At 45.6% G+C, this 21,758-nt stretch overlaps 2 protein-coding genes across 3 annotated transcripts in view; one reads left to right on the plus strand and one right to left on the minus strand.

Annotated features, from left to right (window-relative positions):
- On the minus strand, positions 1 to 10,335 carry SFRP4 (secreted frizzled related protein 4). Of its 2 annotated transcripts, XM_054816329.1 has the most exons (7): positions 10,256 to 10,335; positions 9,725 to 10,215; positions 9,466 to 9,546; positions 9,307 to 9,372; positions 6,460 to 6,658; positions 3,793 to 3,856; positions 1 to 1,261 (listed from the first exon to the last, which is right to left on the minus strand). In XM_054816329.1, exons 1-7 carry the CDS (start codon positions 10,333 to 10,335, stop codon positions 1,073 to 1,075), a joined length of 1,170 nt encoding a protein of 389 aa, XP_054672304.1. In that variant the 3' UTR covers positions 1 to 1,072. The 2 variants fall into 2 exon arrangements, with proteins under 2 accessions (XP_054672304.1, XP_054672303.1); XM_054816328.1 differs by having other exon boundaries at positions 9,725 to 10,310.
- Positions 10,336 to 11,890: 1,555 nt separating this feature from the next.
- Positions 11,891 to 21,758, plus strand: part of EPDR1 (ependymin related 1) — a 31,384-nt gene continuing 21,516 nt past the window's right edge. Inside the window, exon 1 of the mRNA XM_054817843.1 lies at positions 11,891 to 12,232. Coding sequence (XP_054673818.1) covers positions 11,952 to 12,232 — 281 coding nt within the window. The 5' untranslated portion in view covers positions 11,891 to 11,951. The remainder of the gene's footprint in view (positions 12,233 to 21,758) is intronic.

A 21,758-nucleotide genomic window follows, 5' to 3' on the forward strand; every position in this document is an offset into this window, starting at 1 on the left:
TTTTGAGAAGTTCAGGAATAGGGACAAGCCATATTTATTTGTTTATTTATTTTGTGTCAGAGAAAGATTTAGAAATATGATTTCAAATGATAAAAAATTATCCAAATTAACACTGAGCCAGGCAAAGCCCTATCTTCTCTTTAATAATGTACAGTAGCTGTCAATTAAGTTTAGAATAAACCAGGACAGTTTAGAATAATGCTTCTATTCCAATTTTCATAACAAAGCTATATTACAGCAAACATAAATGTTACTTTTAAGAACTCTACAGAGCTGCTTCACTTTAATCTGTCCTTTTAAAAAATACTGATTTTTCAATTAGATGCTTAAATATATTTGAAATTATAACAACAGAAGCCAGCCTGAAGTACAATAAAAAATTAAATGTCTGCTTTCAATGCATTTTTGCTACACAAACCCACAAGATCAAATACTAACACCGTAAGCATATTTCTGGTATGCACATAAAAATAATCACATAATGCACACCCAGGTGTTTATCAGTAAACTATGCTTCTGAATGCTCTGAACAAGGGCTGTGACTCCAAAGAGCAGATAGATTCAGCTCCAGTGGCTGCACTGGTTGCTGCCCCAGACGTCTGCCAGAGGGTACCATCCCTCTGCTGCTCCTCAGCTGCGACAGTTCTCAGCTCACCAGACTAACTCACAGACTAACTCGCCAACTACTCGTTGCACTCTCTGAGGAGAGAAGAGATGCCACGTGCAGCTCTCCAACATCTGGCAGGGAGGCAGGCAAGGCAACCGGCATAAGGAGTTAAAACCTCTGGCAGCCAAGGCTAGATCTATCTAGAACTGCAAATCAGAGCCCTAAGATAAAGTTCAGTCAGCTTGAATATGCCTACCACATATTAGTGCAAACCTACGCTCTATGGCTTGCAGTGGCCTGAAAGGAAAAGCAAACCTTTTAAAAGTAAAGTGCAGCAAAACTGTCTATGCAGAAACTGCTGTGAGTTTTTAAGTCAATGAGTTCAGGATTAATAAAACGTGCTGACCAAGCCAGATTGTGACCCTCATTGTGCAGGAAAAGTCTTTCCTTTTGGAGATTGCACACTCATACTTTTTTAGGATTGATTTCTTTCTGGCCATTTCTTATTTTAGTGGCCTTTTTGGGGCCACTGACCATCAGATTGGTATTCTTGGTTGATGGGTTTGGGGCTCCACTCCGACCACTGCGTCCTGCATTCTGGTTCTTACTGCGGGCCGTTCGCAGCTTTTGCTCTTGCAGTCTCTGTTCCCACCTCTGTGAAAATGCAGAAAAAAAAGAGGCTGAGTTACAGAAAGACATTGCCATACATAATTACATCTTAATCTAAGCTATCCCGAATCTTTGACACTAATGCTGTTCTTAATGGTTTTGTGCTCTATCCTGCAGGGCCATTGATCTCGGCGTGTTATGGCTGTCTGCAGGGACAACCTGCCATGCGTTCTTGGGTGGGGGAATTTCCACAGTACCAGTTGATAAAAGTGACAACTGCACATCTCGTGTGCATGCTGCATGTGAGTGCACATGTCATCTTTTCAGAAATCCAGGGGAGTTGGCATCACGCCATCAAAAAGACAGGGCCTGCACACCGGGACTCCTTTGCAAAGCCATTCTTCACTGTCTTACTGAATGTGCTACTTGACTTTTCCTCAGAAAAGTCTGCAGAAAGCAGGCAATCCTTTCACAATATATATTTAAACACACAGCTACAAGGGAAGGTGGTGTTTACTTTCTGGTTCGGCTTTTCCCTGGGGTGGAGAGGACTGGGCATAAAAGAGCTTATGTTACGGACAGACAACGGAGGTGACCACTGAATTCAGAGTGTTCGGAGTTGCAATGGGACAATTGTGAATAATGCACCTGCAGCTTTATTCAGCAGCGTCCTTGAGAAATTTGAAATGCAATTAGATTAATGAGCCCACCAAAGAGAATAGCTGTCAGATTTTCAAACCCAAAAGTGCAGCAGTTAGAAAGCAAGGTTTTACAGTGAGGTTAAGTCGTTAGGTGGTCCAAAGTATGGAGAGATCCACAACACTGCAGCACAGACTGCAGTCTTTCACCTCTAGGAACAGAAATACTTATTTTAAGGAAAGTGAGGTAGATAATAGAACCTGGAAGGGGTCTCATCTTTCCCCTCTATTAATGAACTTTCTCTTCAGAAACTCCCAAAGGCAGGCATTTTGCCTGGTGATCAGAGCAAGAGAAGCGCTCTCCAGCTTTACTCTTTAGTATCTCTGCACTGACTGTTGCTACTCAGACTCTTGTCCTGGCTAGAGAAGACGCCGGCCATGTTGTGGTTATGCTAACAGATGTCTTCTGTGGTCCACAGACAGCTCAAAACATGCATTTTAAATGGTAACTCAAGATTAAAGTTGGATGCAAGTCTTCAGAGATGAATGACGGGCATTAAAATGAAGCCACTGTGAAACCTAGCTCCATACTGGCCATATTTGTGTAGTCAGGGCCATTATATGCATCTTTATAAAACAAAAACTATCAGCAGGCATTTAGCTGTGTCCCACTCAAATGTGTTTCAATGAGGATTTAATTTATGAAACTATTAATATTAGAAGCAAAGACACATGCTTTGAGAAGTATTTTGTTTGGCAGTCATGCATCTATTTGACAGGTTGGAAATGAATGCCCAAACAGGTTTCAAGAGACAATTAGAAATGTCAAAACAGTGTGAGGAGGGCATTAAAACATGCTGTGTGCCAGTAACAGGCCATGAAGTTGACAGCTAAGGGACTTCAAGAGTCCACTTTATATGTCAGTATTCTCCTAAATCCCACATGGTATCGTATGTAATTGCAATATATTTATGTTTTAAAGATTTGAAGCTTGTTTTCTTTTTCACATGTAGGTTTTACATAAGTAAGTGAGGAGAAAAGGGAATGATGAAAGCATCAAACACAATTTCCTGCAAGAAGCTGGTCTGTAATCTAAAAGCTTCCACTGATGGAAAGATGCATCATTTTTCTCCTCTCTATCAATTGCCAATCAGCCCATAATTAAAATAAATATACATGCATGTCCTTAATGCTCTGAAACCTTTCCTGAATTTCAGAAATTATTTTCTTCCACCTCTAAAAGTGTGAAGAAGAGTCAGACATTGTCATGATCCACCCTTTCTTTCCATTATAAAGAGTTTACAAGCAGGGAGTGATAGCAGGTGCTATCCTGAAGCCCCAAGAAGCAGCTGCATCTGCTGCTCCCGTCTCCCAGGTCTCCACACTATAGATTTTTCCTTCCAATGTTCCCTGAAACCAGTGAGGGGATGCCCAATACTTTCAGTGGGTCTTTAGTGGGAAGTAGATGGTGAGAACCTGTGTCTCAGGCCTGCAAACTTTAATGCAGCAAAGCCCATTTATCCAGCGCAGTGGACGTTAACTTCCTTTCTTACCTAATGTGGACTACATACTCATCTGCACATCACCTATCATCTGACAGTTACTTGCCTTAACAGTGATAAGAAAGGAATTCCCAGAGTCATTATTGTAATAAGCCAGAGTTCACACAAAGATCACCCAACCATCCTGTTTAGGGACAGTTTGTGGATAAAATAGAAATAAAATTTCAGAGGCCCTAAAATGCAAGACCAAAATTTTCAAATTTTCACTTACTCTTATATGTAGTTACAGGGTATGAAAATGTTGAAGTGAAAATAATCATACCTAGAGGTATTACGGATATCTGAAAGTCAAGCAAGTTATTCAATGCTGAAGTAGAACAAAGGTGTTTAACTTTTTGTCAAGAATATCAGCATTCTTTTCTGTGGTTGTATTTACCTTAAATCTTTTGTTTAGTTGATCCTTCCATTTTTCAACTAGACATCCATCGAGAAGCATCAACCTGAAAATTAAGAAATAAATACAAGTTACAGGTATTTCTGGGCTTGATTCCTGAGATGTCCTTCCAGATGATTTAATGCAGACTGAAACGCACCAGCAGGTACTGGTACTGACAGTTTCTGTGTATGGGATGATAGGCACAAAAATATTTTTCTCCATCCCTAAATGCTTTCTAATGGATTTCTAAATGCTTATACTGCTCCTTCTGAAATTCTATTCTAAACTCTGTAAAAACAGAAAATAGTTTTCAAAAGAAATCAGATTTTACAGCCAAAACTGCAGCGCATGACTAGTATTGAGAAAACATTTAGAGCCCTTTGTCCTCACCTGAAGCTATTCTGCAGGGGAAAACTGTCCTGTCTTGATCATTGTTAACAAAAAGTGATGGGTTGGGTAACATGCCATGAAACTGTTTAAATGTATATGTACATATATTTTTACTTATACCCACTATATGTTTGTGTGTGTGTATGCAGAAGAGTAGATTAAATTAATGTATTTTACCTCTGAATTTAAAAAAAGTGCTATGTTTCACACGCACCAGTTAATACAGCTCACACGACGAATGGCAACACTTTACCTGATCACAGCAGTTTGCTGGTGGCTGAGGTTTACACAGCGTAGCAGGACCTGACTCTCCAGTTTCCACAAAGAGCATTCCTGCTCATACCAGTTCAAAAAGACTACAAAATGCTGCCACTCTTAGCCATTAGCCACTATGCATCCACTTTGCCCAAACATAAAAGGACTACAGTGAGCACAAGCCCTGGAGAATCAGGATGAATATGATACACATCTCTTCTCTGAGGAGAGATTAGAGAATTAACATATAAGATTGAAGCTAAACCCACGTCATGATGAGTGAAACCCCAACATGGTATACACCTGATGTAGTTTCTGTTCAGGTCAAACTATTGAGTGAGACCCTAACCCCACTGATGGGCAATGGGTGTTTTGCCATTGACTTCAGTGGAGCTACAGCTTCCACCCATTTTGCCTCTGACATTTTAAAAAGCTACTGTAACTCAAAACCTTCTGTTTGCATGCAACTGAGTTCAACAGGAAACACATATAATAGTTTATGTTTCTTTTTCAAATCCATTTTAGTACACTATATGAAATTAAAAACCTCAGTGACCTTTAAAAACCATCACAAAGTATTTAGTGAATGGTGTGTTTTTCCATATGGAGAAGCAGATTGCAATCTTTCACTTTTGAAATCTCCACACCCTGACAGCATCCTGAGGGTCCTCTCCAACAAAGCTCTGCAGCTCAGAGCTCCTCGATCACAGTCTTGGTTGTGGTCCCTCTGCGTGACTCAGAAGAGCATGTATCCCTAAAACATCTAACACAAGTAAAGGGCTCTAAATTAATTTTTGTGAAATACTTCCAGATTTGGAGGGGAAAGATGCTGTGTAATAATAAAATACTCTGCCTGTTAGCCCACAAAAAAAAAAGTTAAGGTAATAAGGTATCAGACAGCAACTTTTCAAAACACCTATGAAATCCTTTTAAAATATCAACCTAAAACTCATTGAAACTATGGATATGGCCCACCAAGTTCTGCACATAGATGTTCTATGGTCCTTACAAGTGCGCATGCTCAATTAACAGTCACATCACCGTATGCAAAACCAGCCTGTACATTTTACAAACAGCCTTACACCTGACCCACAGCACACAGGCCCACGTACCTACCACACCACAACCTATCTATCCTGTTGGCATCTGTTGCTACTGGTACACTTGGGGTGCTAGCGGGGATGGGATGTCCCCTTCTGCCTCAAGAACCCATAGAAAAAAAGGGAGCTGTGACTCATCACTCCCTCCCCTCCAGACCAACATGCTGGATTTCCTTCCATGCCTGGGGCTAGGCCGACTGCCAGATGAAAGGTCTGGTAAAGTCAGTTTTGTTTTGTCTTTTAATCATACAGCAGGACTGGCAAGCTGCTCTGAGAGTATTTACTTTTCATCTGCCATCCGGGAGCCGGAGCTCCAATGGCTGCAGCTTTGGCTGCTCCCAATACAGCTGTGGGATCAGAAACATCTCGCTGATGGCACCGGTCCGAAGTATGGATAGGCCAGTGGAGAGGGCCTGGCTCTGTCTCCAGCAGCTCTGCAGACAGGAGATGGGCATCATCTCCTGTCCCATCTCGTAGGGTTGGTGAGGCAGAACTGTGCCTTCCCTGTGGTCCTGCCAACATGGACCACCATCTACAGCTACCATCGGGCTTGTGGCATACGAAGCAGCTCATACCTATGGAAAGTGGTCCTGGAAAAACACTCCCAAACAGCTGGAGATGCCTGAACTGCTGCACGACGCATTAAGCAATATGCTGTCAGCACCTAATGCCACCAGGGTTTACGCTCCATGTGTGAGCCAGGTTTTGTGAACACCGCATTGTGGCTCAGAGCTGAGGCTGATTAAGTGGAAAAAGTTAACTGCGGAGACAATTGAAACATGTAGGTGTATGTGTGCGTTATCCTGAAAAAAAACCTATCAGCGAAACATGCTCATGATGAGGAAGGGAGCTTTGCTGGTCCTCCTTCTCGTCTATCACAGCTAGCTATAAGACTTTTCTCCACCGCATCGCCAGGGCTCACCTTGAGCGCCATTCATAGCACATGATGAGAACATCCTGCTTTGGTTGAAGAGGTGGACACTGGCAGGAGGAATTTGTAAGAAGAGGCACTTGAGACAGAGGAATTGGCGTCGAAGATTTAAGTATGTCTTTGACTTCAACCATAGTTGTTATCTCATTGCAGTTCCCTCTTTCTATGCTTTTTACTTTAGCATGAATGACTGCAATTAGAAAAATAGACTCATGAGAACAACAATCGATCTTAGAGACTTAAAGACATCTTAAAATTAAATAAAACATATTAAATCGAAAGCTGTTGTTTCGGCTGTGAAACTAGAACTATTTCTTCATGTGTGGGCACGTACAGTGGCTCAGAATAACAGAGGCCTGATCTCGATTTGGTTTTCATTTAGGACTGTTCACAACTGTGAAATTAAACATGTGCTTAAATCTTTGCCAGATCAGGCCAAGCGATCTCACCTGGAATTGCACACACAAACAGCTCCTTTGACTCAGACTTGAACAACCCCTCGCATAAATTGGACCCATTCTATAGCCACAACTGGCTATTTCCAATTAAGTAATGAATAATTTACCTCACAGACAGTTAGCATGAATCCAGTCTTTTCAATAATAAAATCATTTCCCTGTACGTTGCATCCAGGAACTAAAGTATTTTCTTAAATACAAGAAAGAAGGGAAGGTGTGAAACAAGTAGTCAAAATCTAAGAGGCTTAGGATTGTCGTGATTTACTTATAGTTTTTTTCATCTTTTGCCTTTGGATTATCCATCAATAGTAAGATCCTCATATAAACCAGACTCTGAAATGGGTTCTTCTGACTATGAATAACATTCATATTTTTACTTTTTATTGAGGAAAAGTGCATGTCCGCATGGCTGCAAGAAGGTGAAACTGTGCGGATTGCTCTGAGGATGATCTCCTGGCTAACTTAGTACCTGTGAACCCTGGCAGTACCTACTACTGCAGTACTTCACCCACTTCCTCTTGTGAGAAGTGCCAAACCAGAGAAAGGAAGCACAATTTTTACAGGAAGGACTTTGTCTCCAGGAAACGTCAAAATAGGATGGATCCTATTATCACAAAATTCTTCTGTGAAAGAAGCGTGAGCAGTGTATATATGTACGGCAGGGTGATCAGCCCGCAGCAATGCTGCCCCTGGCAGCCATCAGGTCAAAAGCCTTCAAAAGGACCTCCAAATGTTTAGGATAAATTTCTCATGTAGAAAACAGGAGACCAGCAATTTTAATGCAGTCTAGGGTTTATGTGCTAACTTTATCAGGGCATGTGTAACAGCCACAAAATACACGAGGGATTTCCGTTTCAGAGACACACAATCCATTTTCAAGTCTTATTGAAACCAAGTTCTGACCAGCTAGAAATAAAATTTGGCTGTAAATATTATTTTAAAGGATTTCAGAGAAATTTTGATCTTATTTGCAACTTGTTCTGCCTTGTCTTGTCTCTCAATTCATTTTCCATATGAACATGCCTACTTATTTTCAAGGAGGATGAATAAAAATCTATCTCTTAAAAACAAAATCTGAATATTACAAATTCAGTGGAATTAAATTTTGGACCCCAACCTACAGTTATTATTCAAGCAACACTCCCACTGAAGTCACTGGAATCAGAATTTATATGACTAACACCTGTATTTCATTTTGGAATAGTCACTTTCTATCAGTTCTTTTTCATATATTTCAGACAAGTGTGGAAGTTCATTGTCCTACCTGAACATACCATTATGTTGCACTGAGATGGATTAAGGAATTACACAAAAAGAATACATCATACAAGCGCATCAAAATGCCATGATAAATGTATACAATTACCTAAGTTAGATGTTTAGCTTAATTATTCCCACTAAACTGACTTGGATTTTTTTTTCCTTATACTAACAAAGCATAAAATAACTACAAACTTACTTTCATTTGATACCAGACAAATAGGAACTGACTGGATATAATAACCCTATTGCATAAAAACTGACTACAACCCTTGAAGAAACAACTTTTATCTGAGAAAAAGCCCATAAAGTGCAAAAGACCATGATACCACATGTTAAATTCACAGTTAATAGAGGGTTTCTATTCACATTACAGATGTTTAATCTGGTATTTATCTAATCTTAATTAGACTTTTCTTGACTCCCAGCATCAGAAAACCAGAGCAGGGGGAGCTGGGGAGAAGAGGGGTAAATACTTACTGTATTGCCAATATGTCATGCAACATGATAAAACTATCGGTCAAGTCCTTGGCTGGCTGGTGCAAATTGTCACCGAATTCAATTAATCTCCAACAATTCAGCACCAGATGAAACTCTGGCTAGTAAATAAAAGAATCTATGAATTTCTAAGTAACAATTTTTTACCTTGCTTCAGCTTTGTTCACATTTACAAGTTTTATTTAGGTGATAAATTTCTGTTTATTCCACCTGCTGGACAAAAGCAGGAGCTGGCCGAGCAGCACATAGTCATGCTCACATTAGATGCCAATGCACTTACTGGAGTGACTTTACAGCAGCAAGCACCGTTTCTGCAGAGCAACCTGTTGATCCCAGTGCACATTACCGACATTTCACTGGTTTCATCAGAAACACACCATCATCTGCACAATGACTACTGCCCACACGGGCTGTGTGCAAGCGGTGGGTTTCGGAAGAGGAAAGTTAGGTGTCCTCGGGCCAAAACCCACTTGGAAAAGCTGTGGTGGAGCACTGTCCTCACACCACATTTGCTGGACGTGGCCTGGTGTGGGGGCAGCACCCACAGGGAGCTGCCTAACTCGCGGGGGGCACAGAGGGGGACGGGACGGGCAAAGCGAAGCATTTTCCCCCATGCACTTACTGTAGCTGTAGTTCTTGGCCAGGTAGGTCGACAGCGTAGGCTTTGTCTTTTTGCACCTGCATCGCTCTTCAAAGGAAGAGAAGGGGAAACGGTTGAGGGGTGTCAGAGGGGGCCTGGCTCCGGGGAGGGGGAGGTGGGGGGGGGGCTCTCGAGGCTCACCCTGGCCGCGGCTCTTGCAGTCGGGCTCCAGGGGTCTCTCCGGCACCAGCACGCCCTGCGTGAAGTCCGTCCACTTCACATCTGCAAACAGAGGCGCGGCGGGGAAGAAAAGCTGTCGGGGAGAAGCTCCCGGGGCAAGGACGGGGGGGTGCCGCAGCCCCCCGCCCGGGGCGCCCCGCGGGGGTAGAGGGGCGTCCACCCTACCGCCGCCCCCGGCCGGCCGGCCGGCCGGCCGCCCGCCGCCCCCCGAGGCGCGCACCCTCCGGTAGGTCGGTGACGATGGCCTCGGGGGAGATGCAGACGCCGCGGTCGTAGACGGGGAGGTCGTCGCAGGCGAGGCTCTCGGGCCAGCTGTGGTTGTAGCGGCGCATGATGGGCTCGCAGCCGTCGCGGGCGCGCTGGCAGACGGAGCGGCACGGCTTGATGGGGTCGTAGAGGAACTCCAGGGTGCAGATGGGGGCGTACATGGCGCAGAGGAAGAAGGGGAGGACCGGGCTGCAGCCGGTGCCCACCAGCTCCTCGTACTGCTCGATGGCGAGGACGGCGTTTTCCTGGGTGCTGTGGTGAAGGTGGTTGGGCATGCGGGTGATGTTCCAGGGCATGGAGCGGCACATGGGGATGCGCACCGCCTCGCACGGCGCGCCCTGCGCCCGCGGGCTCACCCGCAGCCACAGGGACACCGCCACCAAGGCGCGCAGCATCCTTCTCCTCCTCCTCCTCCTTCTCCTTCTCCTTCGCCGCCGCCGCCCGCTGCCGCCCCGCGGGTCGCGGCGGCCGAAGGGCGCGGAGCGGCGCTGCCTCCCGGCGCCCGGCTGCAGTTAAGTCGCGGGAGCCGCTGCGCCGACAGCCATGGACATCGCGGGACCTCATTTATACCGGTGGCACGAGTGACGTGGGGCCGATCGCGCTCCCTTGGCAGCACCGCTCCTCCGGGGCGGGGGGGGGGTATGTGTGTGTGTGTGCGCGCGCGCGCGTGTGTGTGTGTTTTGCTGTGCAGGCACGGTGACATCAGCTCCACCCCGTTTAATCCCTCAGCGACATCACTGCGTCTCTCGTCCGCGGCCCCAGCTCCGTTTCAGTTTTCATCTGTGTCATAAATTCCTTCAGGTGGAAGGGGGGGGAGCAAACCCAAACCACACGCATCTACCGCGGGGCTGCGCGCACGGACGCGGGGAGAGCGGTTGAGGAGGCGGGAGAGACGTGGGAGCCGCGGCCGGAGCCCCCCTCCCGCGGGGCTGAACTTTACTCTGCATTTTCCCGAGGGACACGGAGCAGAAACTTTTTGCCGGGCTTAGTGGAGCTCCGGCGGCTTTTCCCGTCGCCTCCACGGGGTTGCAGAGTTACCTTCGTGAGCTCGGCACGGACGGGGAAACGCGTGAGGCGGGCGGGGAAGTTGCTCTTTGCCCGTTTTGCTCGGGACGGGGTAACGCGTGGGGGCCGAACCGAGCCCGGGAGCGAGCGGCGGAGCCGGGGCAGCGCGGGGCCGGTGCGGGGCTGTCAGCCCCCGCGGCGCTTCCCCTCCGCCTCTGCACTCCCGCTACCCGCTACCCCCCAGCCTCATCTGCAAATGGGTAGGAGAAGGGATTTCAGGCTTTCTCCAAGACGTTTTTTATTTCCGTCTTGCTCCACGGCCACGCGCCCCTGACACGGCAGAGCGGCATGCCCACGCGGGAGCAAGAGGCTCCCTCCCACCCCAGCCCCTTCTTCCACTGGAGGCAAATGCTACGCCCCAGTCTGCGAGGGACTCGCTGAGAAAATTAACTCAGTGTCAGGTTATTGCAGTGGCCTGGGAAAGCCCCAGCGAGGTTGGGTGTTAGCAGCTCCTGGGCCTGCCCTGGCCGTGGTGCCGCCGGTGTTGCCCCTCACGGACCCGGCAGAGCTCAGGCCTGGGTGCCGCAGAGTAGCCGCGGGGCATAGGTTCCCCCTTCCCTTTGTGTGCGAGGAAAGCTCATCCAGAGCGGGCAGTAAACAACGGTTGAGAAACCTGAGCGGGCAGTGGGAGATGAAGGGGTGTATGCGCTTGGTGCCATTGTCTGTGGCGAATCATCGGCAAGGAAAAAGTAAATTCCCGCCTGGACAGCCACATTAAAGCGTCTTCACCCAGCAGGTCCCTCCTGTTCGTGTATCCCCTCCCTCCCAAAGCCTACACAGAGTGCCCAGAAGTACCCCAAGGCTCGGGCCTTGCAGGTGTCACTCTGCCATCACCCCTCACGGGCACAGCCAGGGAAGCCAACCCTCCCAGGCACGCCGAGTGCAAGGAGGGGGACATGGGGGGGGGGCGAGGGTCCCCGTCGCTTGTCGCCTTGCTGCCTCCTGCTCTCCCATCCCGCTTGCATGCAGCTCCTCGAGCAGAAACCGCCTCTCCCCGCTGAGGTGATGCGGGTTTGGAGGCGGGCCGCCCCCGCCCCCCCCCCCGCCCCGGCGCAGGCCTGCCCGCCCGCCTGCGCGCCGTGCGGGGCTGCCGTGCGTGGAGCGGGGCGCGGAGCATGGCGCTGCTGGCAGCGGGCAGGCTGCGGCGGCCGCGGCTGAGGCCGGGGCTGGGGCTGCTGCTGCGGCTGCTGCTGCTGGGCGGCCTCCTCCTGCGGGGCGGCAGGGAGGCGGCGGCGGCGGGGGCCGAGCCGTGCCAGGCGCCGCGGCAGTGGGAAGGGCGCACCGTGTCCTACGAGCACGGTACGGGCCGAAACACCCGGGCCGCCGTCTCCTACGACGGCCCCAACCAGCGCCTCCGCATCCTGGAGGAGAGGAAGGCGCTCATCCCCTGCAAGAAGTAGGTGTCCGCGGCGGGACCCCGCGGCGGGGCCGGGCCGGGCGGGGCGGTGATGGTCGGCGCAGAGCCCGGAGGCGCCTCCCGGAGGGGGTGGGGGTATGGGGGGGGTTGGGGGTGCGTGTGTGGGGTCTCCCTCGGCACCTCCCCTGCGTGAGACGAGGGAACGCGGGGGGCGGCAGCGGCGGAGGGGGGCAGCAGCCTGCGGGGGGGCCGGCTGGGCCCGGCTGGGCCCGGCTGCGGGGGGGCAGGTTGCTGGGGCAATTGGCGGTGGAAAACCTGTCACTGGCATGACTTAATCCATGCTCTGTATATATATATATCTCGAGATATATATAGCAGGAGATTTACGATCAACAGCATCAGCTTTTTACCTTTGGAGATGCTCCTCTCTCCCAACTATTTTTTTCATGGGTTTTTTTTTCAATGAAATGGGTAGCGAGTCCAAAAAAATAGCCCAAAATATGAGGTATAATGGGTATAATGAAGTATAATGAAGACAAACATGGGAATAATGTTGGGGCGGGGGGTGTTCTAGCTCAATAATTTGCTAACAAGTTTGAGTCACGTTTTACAAGTTGTCTGCTCATTCTCAGTTCCTGCAAGTGCTAAGTCAGCGCAGGGTGTGAGGATGCATCTATTACCTGTGGTACAGTGTACTTACTCGCATTGCACAGGCTGCCCAGCCCTGGAGGACCTCCCTGTTCTTAATTTATACAGTGTGTGTCTGTTAAGCCTGTAGCTAACTCAACAAAATCCCTGCGTCACTGTGCATTTCCTGATTTGTTGAAAAATAAGTGTAGAAAAAAGCTGACTGAAGAAGGGCCTCTTTTTTTCTCCTCAGCCTGCCAAGTTCAGGCCCTGACAGGCTGGGTAGGAGAAATAATTAGCCCCAAGAGGCCTTCCTGAGTGAGATGTTTCTGGGTACCGAGTGTCAGTAACTCTTAGATACCATGTAAAGACATACCTGCCAGTGTGAGGGTAGCCAGTCTGCCCATACCTCTGCCTCTCCCACCTCAAAATTGTTCAAATAATAGTGCGTCAGTCCTGCGGATGCGTAAGCCAAGGTGAAGACCAGTCTACAAATGCTGTATCATCCAAACTAAATGGTCTCTGCTATTTGAAGATCAATATTCGGTTTTGCTCCTGGCCTTTTTTCCTGACAATGATCAATTTCTTACCAACATCACATAGTCATTGTTTTAATCTTTCCAAAGTGTATGCTCTTCCTCGGTCCTTTCTCTGACAGTCCCAAAACACTCTTAAAACTGATTTATCTATCTCATTTTAAAGCTTAGCTTTCCCTCATTGTGAACTTTTTTCTTTATTACTGTTTTCCTATAGGAGCCATATGAAGAATGTTAAAGGCAACATACAGCTGTTTGTTGGTGGTCTCCTAATGCACAACACAGAGTCTGACACTGGCTTGCTTATGCTCCTCTTCTTTTAGAAGTCCCAGGTTGACCTTCATGTATGACAAACATAAAACTGCACTGTAAAGTCTGATGCAAGCCTTTCCTAGCTTCTAACTTGTACTGAGCTCATTTCTTCAAGCTTATGTTTATTTCTTTTTAAAACTTTATTTTAAGATCGAATAATTATTCTACATTTTCTACTCTGTGCCAGATGTTGGCTTTTGCCAGGATCTACTCTTTTTACGTTTTTGATAAATATTTGCTCTGGACGCAGCTTCGTCTGGGCTGATAGTGCTAGAAAGAGGCAGAGTGCAGACAGGTATACTTGAAGCATTTCTCTGTTGGTTTTTCCTGTATTATTTTTTTGCTACAGACAATCTCTGACCTCAGGGATCCCTGCTGTTTCCAGGCTGACCATGTTTTCTGCCATCCAAAACTGGAGGGTGGTTTTGTTATGTGCGCAGCTAGTGTCTGCTAAGGGCGTGACCCAGCTTCCATTGAAGTCAACGGAAAGACTCCCATTGATTTCAATGTGTGTTGGATCAGGACTGGGGTTGTGATCACAGCTTCATTTCACTGTGGACAAAGTGAGTCATAAACTGAAGCCTTCAGAAGTTAGAGGCAAGGGGATTTATCCTGTCTTTTGAAAAATAACCTCTCCCCTACTCCGCTTTGACGTTGGCAAGAAAAGGGTAATTACGCCGAGGCAGTGACTACAAAAGCAACAAGAAAAATAGTGCTGTCCTGGTTTCTAAGGAAATTTCAGTCAGTTCTCATGAACGGACACATTTTGCTCCTATCAGATGTAACTTACATGCAGCAATCAGGGTTGGCCAACAACCAAATTTTTATACAAAATGTTTTCTGAAGCTTGCAAATGTGGACCTTAATCAGACACAGCCCCGTTTAAATTAGTTGACTAAGGTTAATCAGGGACACAAAGATCTGCCTGTGTGGAATGGCTTGCAGGCTCATAACCACAGGAATACCTGAAACTTTCAGTTTTTATTGTAGATACATGTTTCAAATTCATGTAATTTGCTACGTGGCATTTTCATACATACATCAACCTAGTGTTTTAAGCGAACTCCTGAAAAGTAACCATAAAGTAAATATCCCATCACTGCTTCGTTAGCATCCCTTCTTTGCTTGCCAGTCGTTGCAGCAGCACCCGAGATGCGGTGACTGTGCTGGTAAGGGCTGCCCGCTCCCCATCAACCAGCTGCAGCGTTGTCACCTGCCACCCGAGCACACACCTTGGTTGCTGGACAACCCAGTGGAGCCGGTTCGTTAAAGCAGTCATTGGTGGTTGTTTCAGCCAGCTTGTTGGGTGTGTGTTTCTCCAGGTCGTACTGCTGACTGCCTGCACTCCGGCTTAGAGTGTAAAAACTACTGACGGTGATCCTAGGCTGAGCTTTATAGAGGAGAACCTATTCCAGTTGGATTCATTACTAAACTGTCTTTTTCACTTCTTTTACAGCCCCAGCCTTAGTTACACTCTGCATCTTATGTTTTCTCCAGTGGTCCTTGCCCTGCTGCTTCTCTCCCCTTCAGGATCAACATTTTGGGGATAGACAAGGAGGGCAGGGAAGTCTTTTGGCTTTGTGTAGCACTCAGCTGATACCAGGAGAAGAGAAAAGAAAACAAACAGGTTTTTATTAAGTAGATTGTGCCATTTCCCATTTGGAAGAGGTCATTCCAGTAGGGTTATTATATGATGTGAAAGGAGAGCATTTGAAACAGTTCCCTAGAGCTCTGGAGTCAGAGCTGTGTCACATTACCTGTTAAATACATGACGTGTTTTTTAATCCTTTCTTGCCTACTACATGGAGTTGCTTCCTTTTGTGCTCTCTGTGTATTTATCCTTCCTCGCTCTTGTTCAGTCCTCTGTTGCCCACTATTTCAGGACACTTCACAAAATAGGTAGCAGTCATCAGCATGGTTTTGCCGTTGGGGCAAAAGTGTTTCATTTTAGAATCATAGAATCATAGAATGGTTTGGGTTGGAAGCACCTCAAAGATCATCTAGTTCCAACCCCCCTGCCATGGGCAGGGACACCCTCCACTAGACCAGGTTGCCCCAAACCCCATCCAACCTTGAACACTTCCAGGGAGGTAGGTAACGTCTGCTGGTTCAGATTTGAATATGACATCACTGCAAACTGGTGAGAAATCCTGGCACTACAAAGGTCTAAATCAAAAATCCTACTGACTGGATTGTGGCCAAAACTTGACAAGTCCTGCATCACCTTTCATTTTCTTGGAGAAAGAGAGCAAGAAGTATACTGCCTGGCACTGCTGAAACCACTCAACAGGCATTAATGCTCAGTTATGAAGGAAGAAAAGCATGAAGTGGGGATCAGAGCAGGAATCAATCATGCAGGTGGTGTTTGAGGGATGGGGTGTTACTTATCACATGCTGTACTCATAGAGTTCACCCTTATCTTCCATACTGTTTTTCACAGATTGATTTTCAGGGGAGACCCAATAACAGTTTGTCCTATAAGAAATGCAGTGGTGGGGAGAAAAAAATTTCCGTGTGGTCAGGAAAGTCAGTAGGTGGAAGAAAATTCATTTTTCTCTTCTTCGAGCGTATTTTAACAGTAACCTCCATGGGCCATTGTGCAGTGTGCAGTACATTGGGATGCCTTTGTATTTGAGACTGCTGGGGTTATTGTCTTAACAACCATAACTGCAGAGCAGAAAAACAACCTGGAGATATCATATCAGTGTTTCTTTAAAAGCAGAACTTCATGTTGGTAATTTCTTTAGTTTCAATTGTATTTGCAGGATTAACTCCTTCACTTGGCAACAAAAACTGCTAGTACAATAGAGGAACAACAAAGCTGTGTTTAGAGAAATATGCCTGTTATTCCAGCAGGCTGTTTGCCTGGGTGTGTCAATCCCTGTCCTTGACTGAAGAGAAGCAGCGTATGGTCAGGTGCAAATATAACAGCGTTCATCTGGAGAAGAGGTGATGACTTTTCAAAATAAACAGAGTGTGGGCACGCATGTCTGACTTATCTCAACTACTTCTTAGTTGTTTTAGGATGTGTGATTGTAAAGGAAAAAGCAGCGGTGTCTGACCTATTAAAATCATATAATCCATCCGTTCTGTGGTCATTATGGTGACTCAACAGGCTAAGTATTGAGCTGCCCTGAACAACTGCAAATTTGTTTCCCAGACTTGGTTTTGGGAGTGGTTTCTGCAGCTTAACATTTAGGGGAATGAACGATGGTCATGGGTAAAATTTTCAGAATTGGCCAAGTTACTTGGGAACCCAAGCCCCATTTTTTAAGATTATGTAGAGTGTGCAGACTTCTGAGACCATTAATTTGCAGTGAAACATAGAATTGAGTTTTCAGCAGTTTCTCTAAATCTAATGCAAGTTCTTGGGATCTAAAATGCTTCATAAACTGCTGTGTATATAAGTCACTTTTGAGAACAAGAACTAGAGGAAGGTACTCAAACCTCCTGCATTTACTTTCCTCCCATAGGTGCCAAGTTCTTTAGGGTGCCGGCTGCTGGTAACGACTCTGAGTTTGGGGAAGGCGGCACTGGAAAGCTGCTGCGATGGATGCAGGCAGATGCTAGGCTGTAGCCTGAAGCATGCAGCAGTTGTTCTAGTGAGAGTTGTGTGCCATTGGGGTACAGAGGGTTGGCTGTATAAGCCTCAACTTTTGCATTCGCATCATAAGCTGATTTATAAGTCAATTTACTGCATCCCTCAGTGATGCTCCCTGCCAAGGCATCCGGTTCCTTGGAGAAGAGCACTGTGCAAGGTGGAAACTGTGGTCTATAAGGGCTGTGTGAAGGAGAATCTCGTCTTGCCCGGACTGTTATTCTGTTTGTTTCTGCCTACAAGAAGCAACAGCTCTTTCCCTTTCCAAGTTCTTGATCTTGTTGGAGGTTGGCCAGGCTATAGAGTGGAGGGAAGCAGTGAAGCTAATTGCCTTCGTTGTTACAGGTGGGCTGGGTGGGAAGAGATGAAAACACTGTTCACGGGAGGAGGCTGAAAGTCTTCAGCCATCGAGCTGCAGCACTAGCAAGCAAGTGGACTCTATCAGAGGAAGCTGGGAACTGTTGGCTTAGCAGTGCTTTTGCTGTCTTGTGTTTTATGCTTTTGATAACTTCCTTGGACAGCAGCATCTTTGTCAGAGTTGTGGGGGGAAAAAAGGAGAAAAAAAAGATGACTGAATATGAATAAAGCAGATCCATTGCTTTGAGATGTCATATTCTATTTAGTGTAGTGTTTTCAAAACCTTTGTTTATGCTAAGTACTCTGGAGCCATTTCATACACTACAGAAACACAGCACCCACCTAAACTACAAAAAACAAACTGGCTCTTAAGTTTGAAAGAGTGGGATCCACAAAACCCTTTGAAGCTGGAAAGAAAAAGCAGATAAGCCGTGTCCAGTGACCCCCAAATTGATAATTTGCCACAGTGCTGGTCAGTGTGTTTAGAAACCGCTTTCAGCATTCAATGGAGTCATTATTATCACATTGGTTATAAATGTTGTTGATTGGGTGTTCTTAAAAAAACAGAGATCCTCATCAAGAAGTTGTTTTTTTTTTTTTCTAAAAAACATTGTTAAATGATAGCCACTGGCACAATATTGCTGCTGATACTAGTGGATATTGGTTTAAGCCTTTTATCTGTCTGAACCCTTTAAAGTTAGGGGAATATTTCCTCCCACTTATCCTATATCTTCCTTGTCTGTTTGAACTCTTTGGGATAACGTGTTTGCATTGAAACTTACGGCTTGTTTTGTACTATTGGACATTACGGTAAAAACTTAGAAGCAAAACCAGGATTGCATTGAAGATATAGTATGCCTACATTTCTGTAACTCAGACCAGAGGACCAGTGTTTTCACAAGATAAATTACTGTCATTTTTATTCAGGGAATTTTTTTTTTTTTGGTAGAAACTTAGAGTGGAGATGAATAGAGAGAGAGATTCAAGTCCATAATTTGTTCTCTGCTCGCAGACAGCACGCAGACAGTTGATGGTGATGTGACTGCACAGCTAAACAAACACGATGAAAGAAATCTTTATATTCATGATCTTAATTTGGGCTCCATTCAGTGTGAGGCCTGATGTAATTCAGATGGCACGACTGGCAACATCACACTTATTCTCACAGGACCAAATGCCATTTGTCTGAAAAAGTATCTCCTCTGAAGGATAAACTGTAATCTTCTAATTTAGGGCTTATCTTGCAGTGCTGTGAGCTAGAAAAAAACCTGACTGTACATTGCTTTCAGAGAAATCCAAAGGACACTTTACCAGTTGATGCACTAGTCCTTCAGTTGTAATCTATTTAAGTTAAGGATCCAGTTCTCCTTAATTTAAAAAGGCCAGTAATTTAAAACAGTTTTAGGTATTCAAGAAAGCATTTACTGAACTGCCTCCAGAAATTTGTCCATTCGTGTGGTTGGTATATGCACTATAACTCTCTATAATCTTTCCTATCTGTAGGCTTTCAATGTCTTCCCATCCCAGTTTGGTTCATCAGAATCACAGTGCATGACACGATAGGGTGGGTTAGGGTCTCTTCCCAATGATGTGTCTCCATCAGTCTCCTGTTGTGGCTGCAGCTGTCCCTGGGCTGAGCGGTGGGTATGTTGCAAGGTGAGGGAATATGCTCCAGTATTGTCCCAACAGCTGGGGAGCAGCTGTGGCGTGCTCCCAGGAGCAGGATTTAGGAGGTTCTACTTCATCCTGGAATTTGGAGAGAGCTATAAGACTAGGGGACACACTGAACTTTTCAGTCCCACTGTTTATCTTCCATGTGCACTTGAACTGTATTTTCCTTGATATGCCAGGAAGAGAACGGTTTTGAATATCACAACTGCATGTGTTACAGTTGAGAGCACACTGAAAAGCTGAAGAGTTTGAGTTAACACGCAAAATTATTTTTCCCTTTTTTGCTTACTTTTGTAACTCAGGGCTGCAAACTTAGTGAAGACGATGAGAATTTTGCCTATGGCACAAGGATCTCATCCCAGGACTTTATGTTAGATGCACATTTGTAACATATGTGGGAGGTATATACAAGAAATATATTTCTACGTTTCCAATTCAAACTCAGCCTCAATTCCTGAGGTTGGTCCACACTGCCAAAAATGAAACCATCATTCAGCCTCTAGCCTTATTGATGACAGCAATGGTATAACTGTGGTGGACAGCTTTCAATATTGTGTCATCTGAGTGGAATTGGAAGATGTGGTGATAAAACCTGTGCCTCTGAATCCGGTCCACACCCTGCCTCTGCCAGCACTTCCAAGGATTAATTTTGTAGGCAATTGCCAGTTAGAGGAGAGGAAGTGTTCAGGGAAAGAGGCAGGATGTTTTAATTATAACAACAGAAGACTTTTTTTCTTTTTAACCTTCCCTGCCTTTCATTTTGCAGTCCATTTGTTCACTAGTGTATTTAATTTTCGTGCTATTGCTGTTGATTGTTTAGTATTGCTATTGATTCGTTCATGTGACAAGAGAATTTATGTATAAGTTTATTATTCTGTAGTACAGAGGGTGCTCTTTTTGTGCTTTTTCCTGTCAGAGGTCATCTGCTCTGAAATTTTTCTTATCCAGCTGGAGAAATTATTTGTTTTGCCTATCAACAGGCTTGTCCATTTATTAGCTGTGTGAAACAGGTTTTCAACTGGATGACATTTTCATAGACAAGTGAAGTCAGTGAAATGGTACTAATTTATGCCTTTCTCTGCATGCCAGCTCATTAACTGATGCAAAATTGAAAGGTAGGGCTCCAATACACTTCCATCCTCTCCATTTTGCTATGAGCTGATGGCTAAACTTGACATGGTTAGATATTTCAACCCAGGAAAGGACAGTGGCATAGCAAATAACACTGAGTTATTCTGAAAAAGCATAAATACGCTTATCTGTCATGTACTATGGGAGAAGGTTAAATTTAAAGGAGCTTTGGGAAAGAAGAATGCTTGCAAGAGTAGGAATAAGAGACATGTAAATAAATGTGTGAGATTAGAAACTGATGCAGTTTTAGAAATGGACTGTTGACTATTCAGGGATGAACATAATAGACAAGGATTTCTTCTTGAGCTGGGTTTTTAGGCATCAGATCTGTGCAAGGACCGAAGGTAGGAGTCTTTTTCCCATGCCTGTCATGCTAGGGCTGCTTTCTGGACAAATGGACTTGTGGCCATCTGGCCACTGATGTTTGGGCTGTGGATCTGTGTAGCTGCAGCAGCAGCAATCCAACTCCTGAAACTCATGTTGGTCAACTTAATCACTGTCTTCAGATGACTTTCAGCTTGGCAAGGAATTGCATGCTCAGCAACTTGCCGAGTTCTCTCTCTCCAAGTATTCTTACCTGTTGCTCTTCTTAACTCAAAGGGGAAATTATTTCCTTCTGCAAAGTGTTTTTAAGGCATGGTATAGTGTCTGGTGTGCTGGGGAGGGGGTGATGTCTTGGTGGAACAGGGCCACCTTGTGCAATATTTTGGCTCTTCTAGAATAAGGAGCATTATGCCCAGCATGGCATTGCATAACCTGAAGGTACCACTGGCCAGTGAAACTTCTCCTCATCTCTGCCAAGCAGACCTGTTTCTTTCTGCTGTTTCTGTTTACTGCCTCACTTTTATGGCCCTGAGGGAGATGCATGTATGTTGACAAGACATCTTAGATTCCACAGGGAAACTGTGTGTCCTCCTGAGCATCCGGAGGACGGCTTTTTGCCTGTATCATAGTCACTTTCTGATACCCGAGAGTCACAGGGCAAGGACAGGATTCTCTGCCAAGAATTTGTTCCCATGTGAGACAGTCCTTGTTTTCAGTAGCGTATTAATTTCCGGAGTTGGTACCTTTTATACTTTCATACCCAGAAGTAAATCAGGGGTTTCCAACAGCAGCATAACTGTCCTTGTCCAAAACCTAGTTTATGGCAGGTGGTATTAAGAAAGAAAGAAAGAATCACTTGTTTTCATCTGAACTTGTACTTTTTAAAGCATCTTTTATAAATATAGATCCTTGACAAACATTTATTTGAGAATCAGTGTAATCATTCTTTTGAAGGTTACATGCACACATTTGGCTTTATGTCCCACTTGATTATTAAAAGATGCTTCCC

Source organism: Grus americana, chromosome 2 (assembly GCF_028858705.1).
Source record: "Grus americana isolate bGruAme1 chromosome 2, bGruAme1.mat, whole genome shotgun sequence".
NCBI lineage: Eukaryota > Metazoa > Chordata > Aves > Gruiformes > Gruidae > Grus > Grus americana.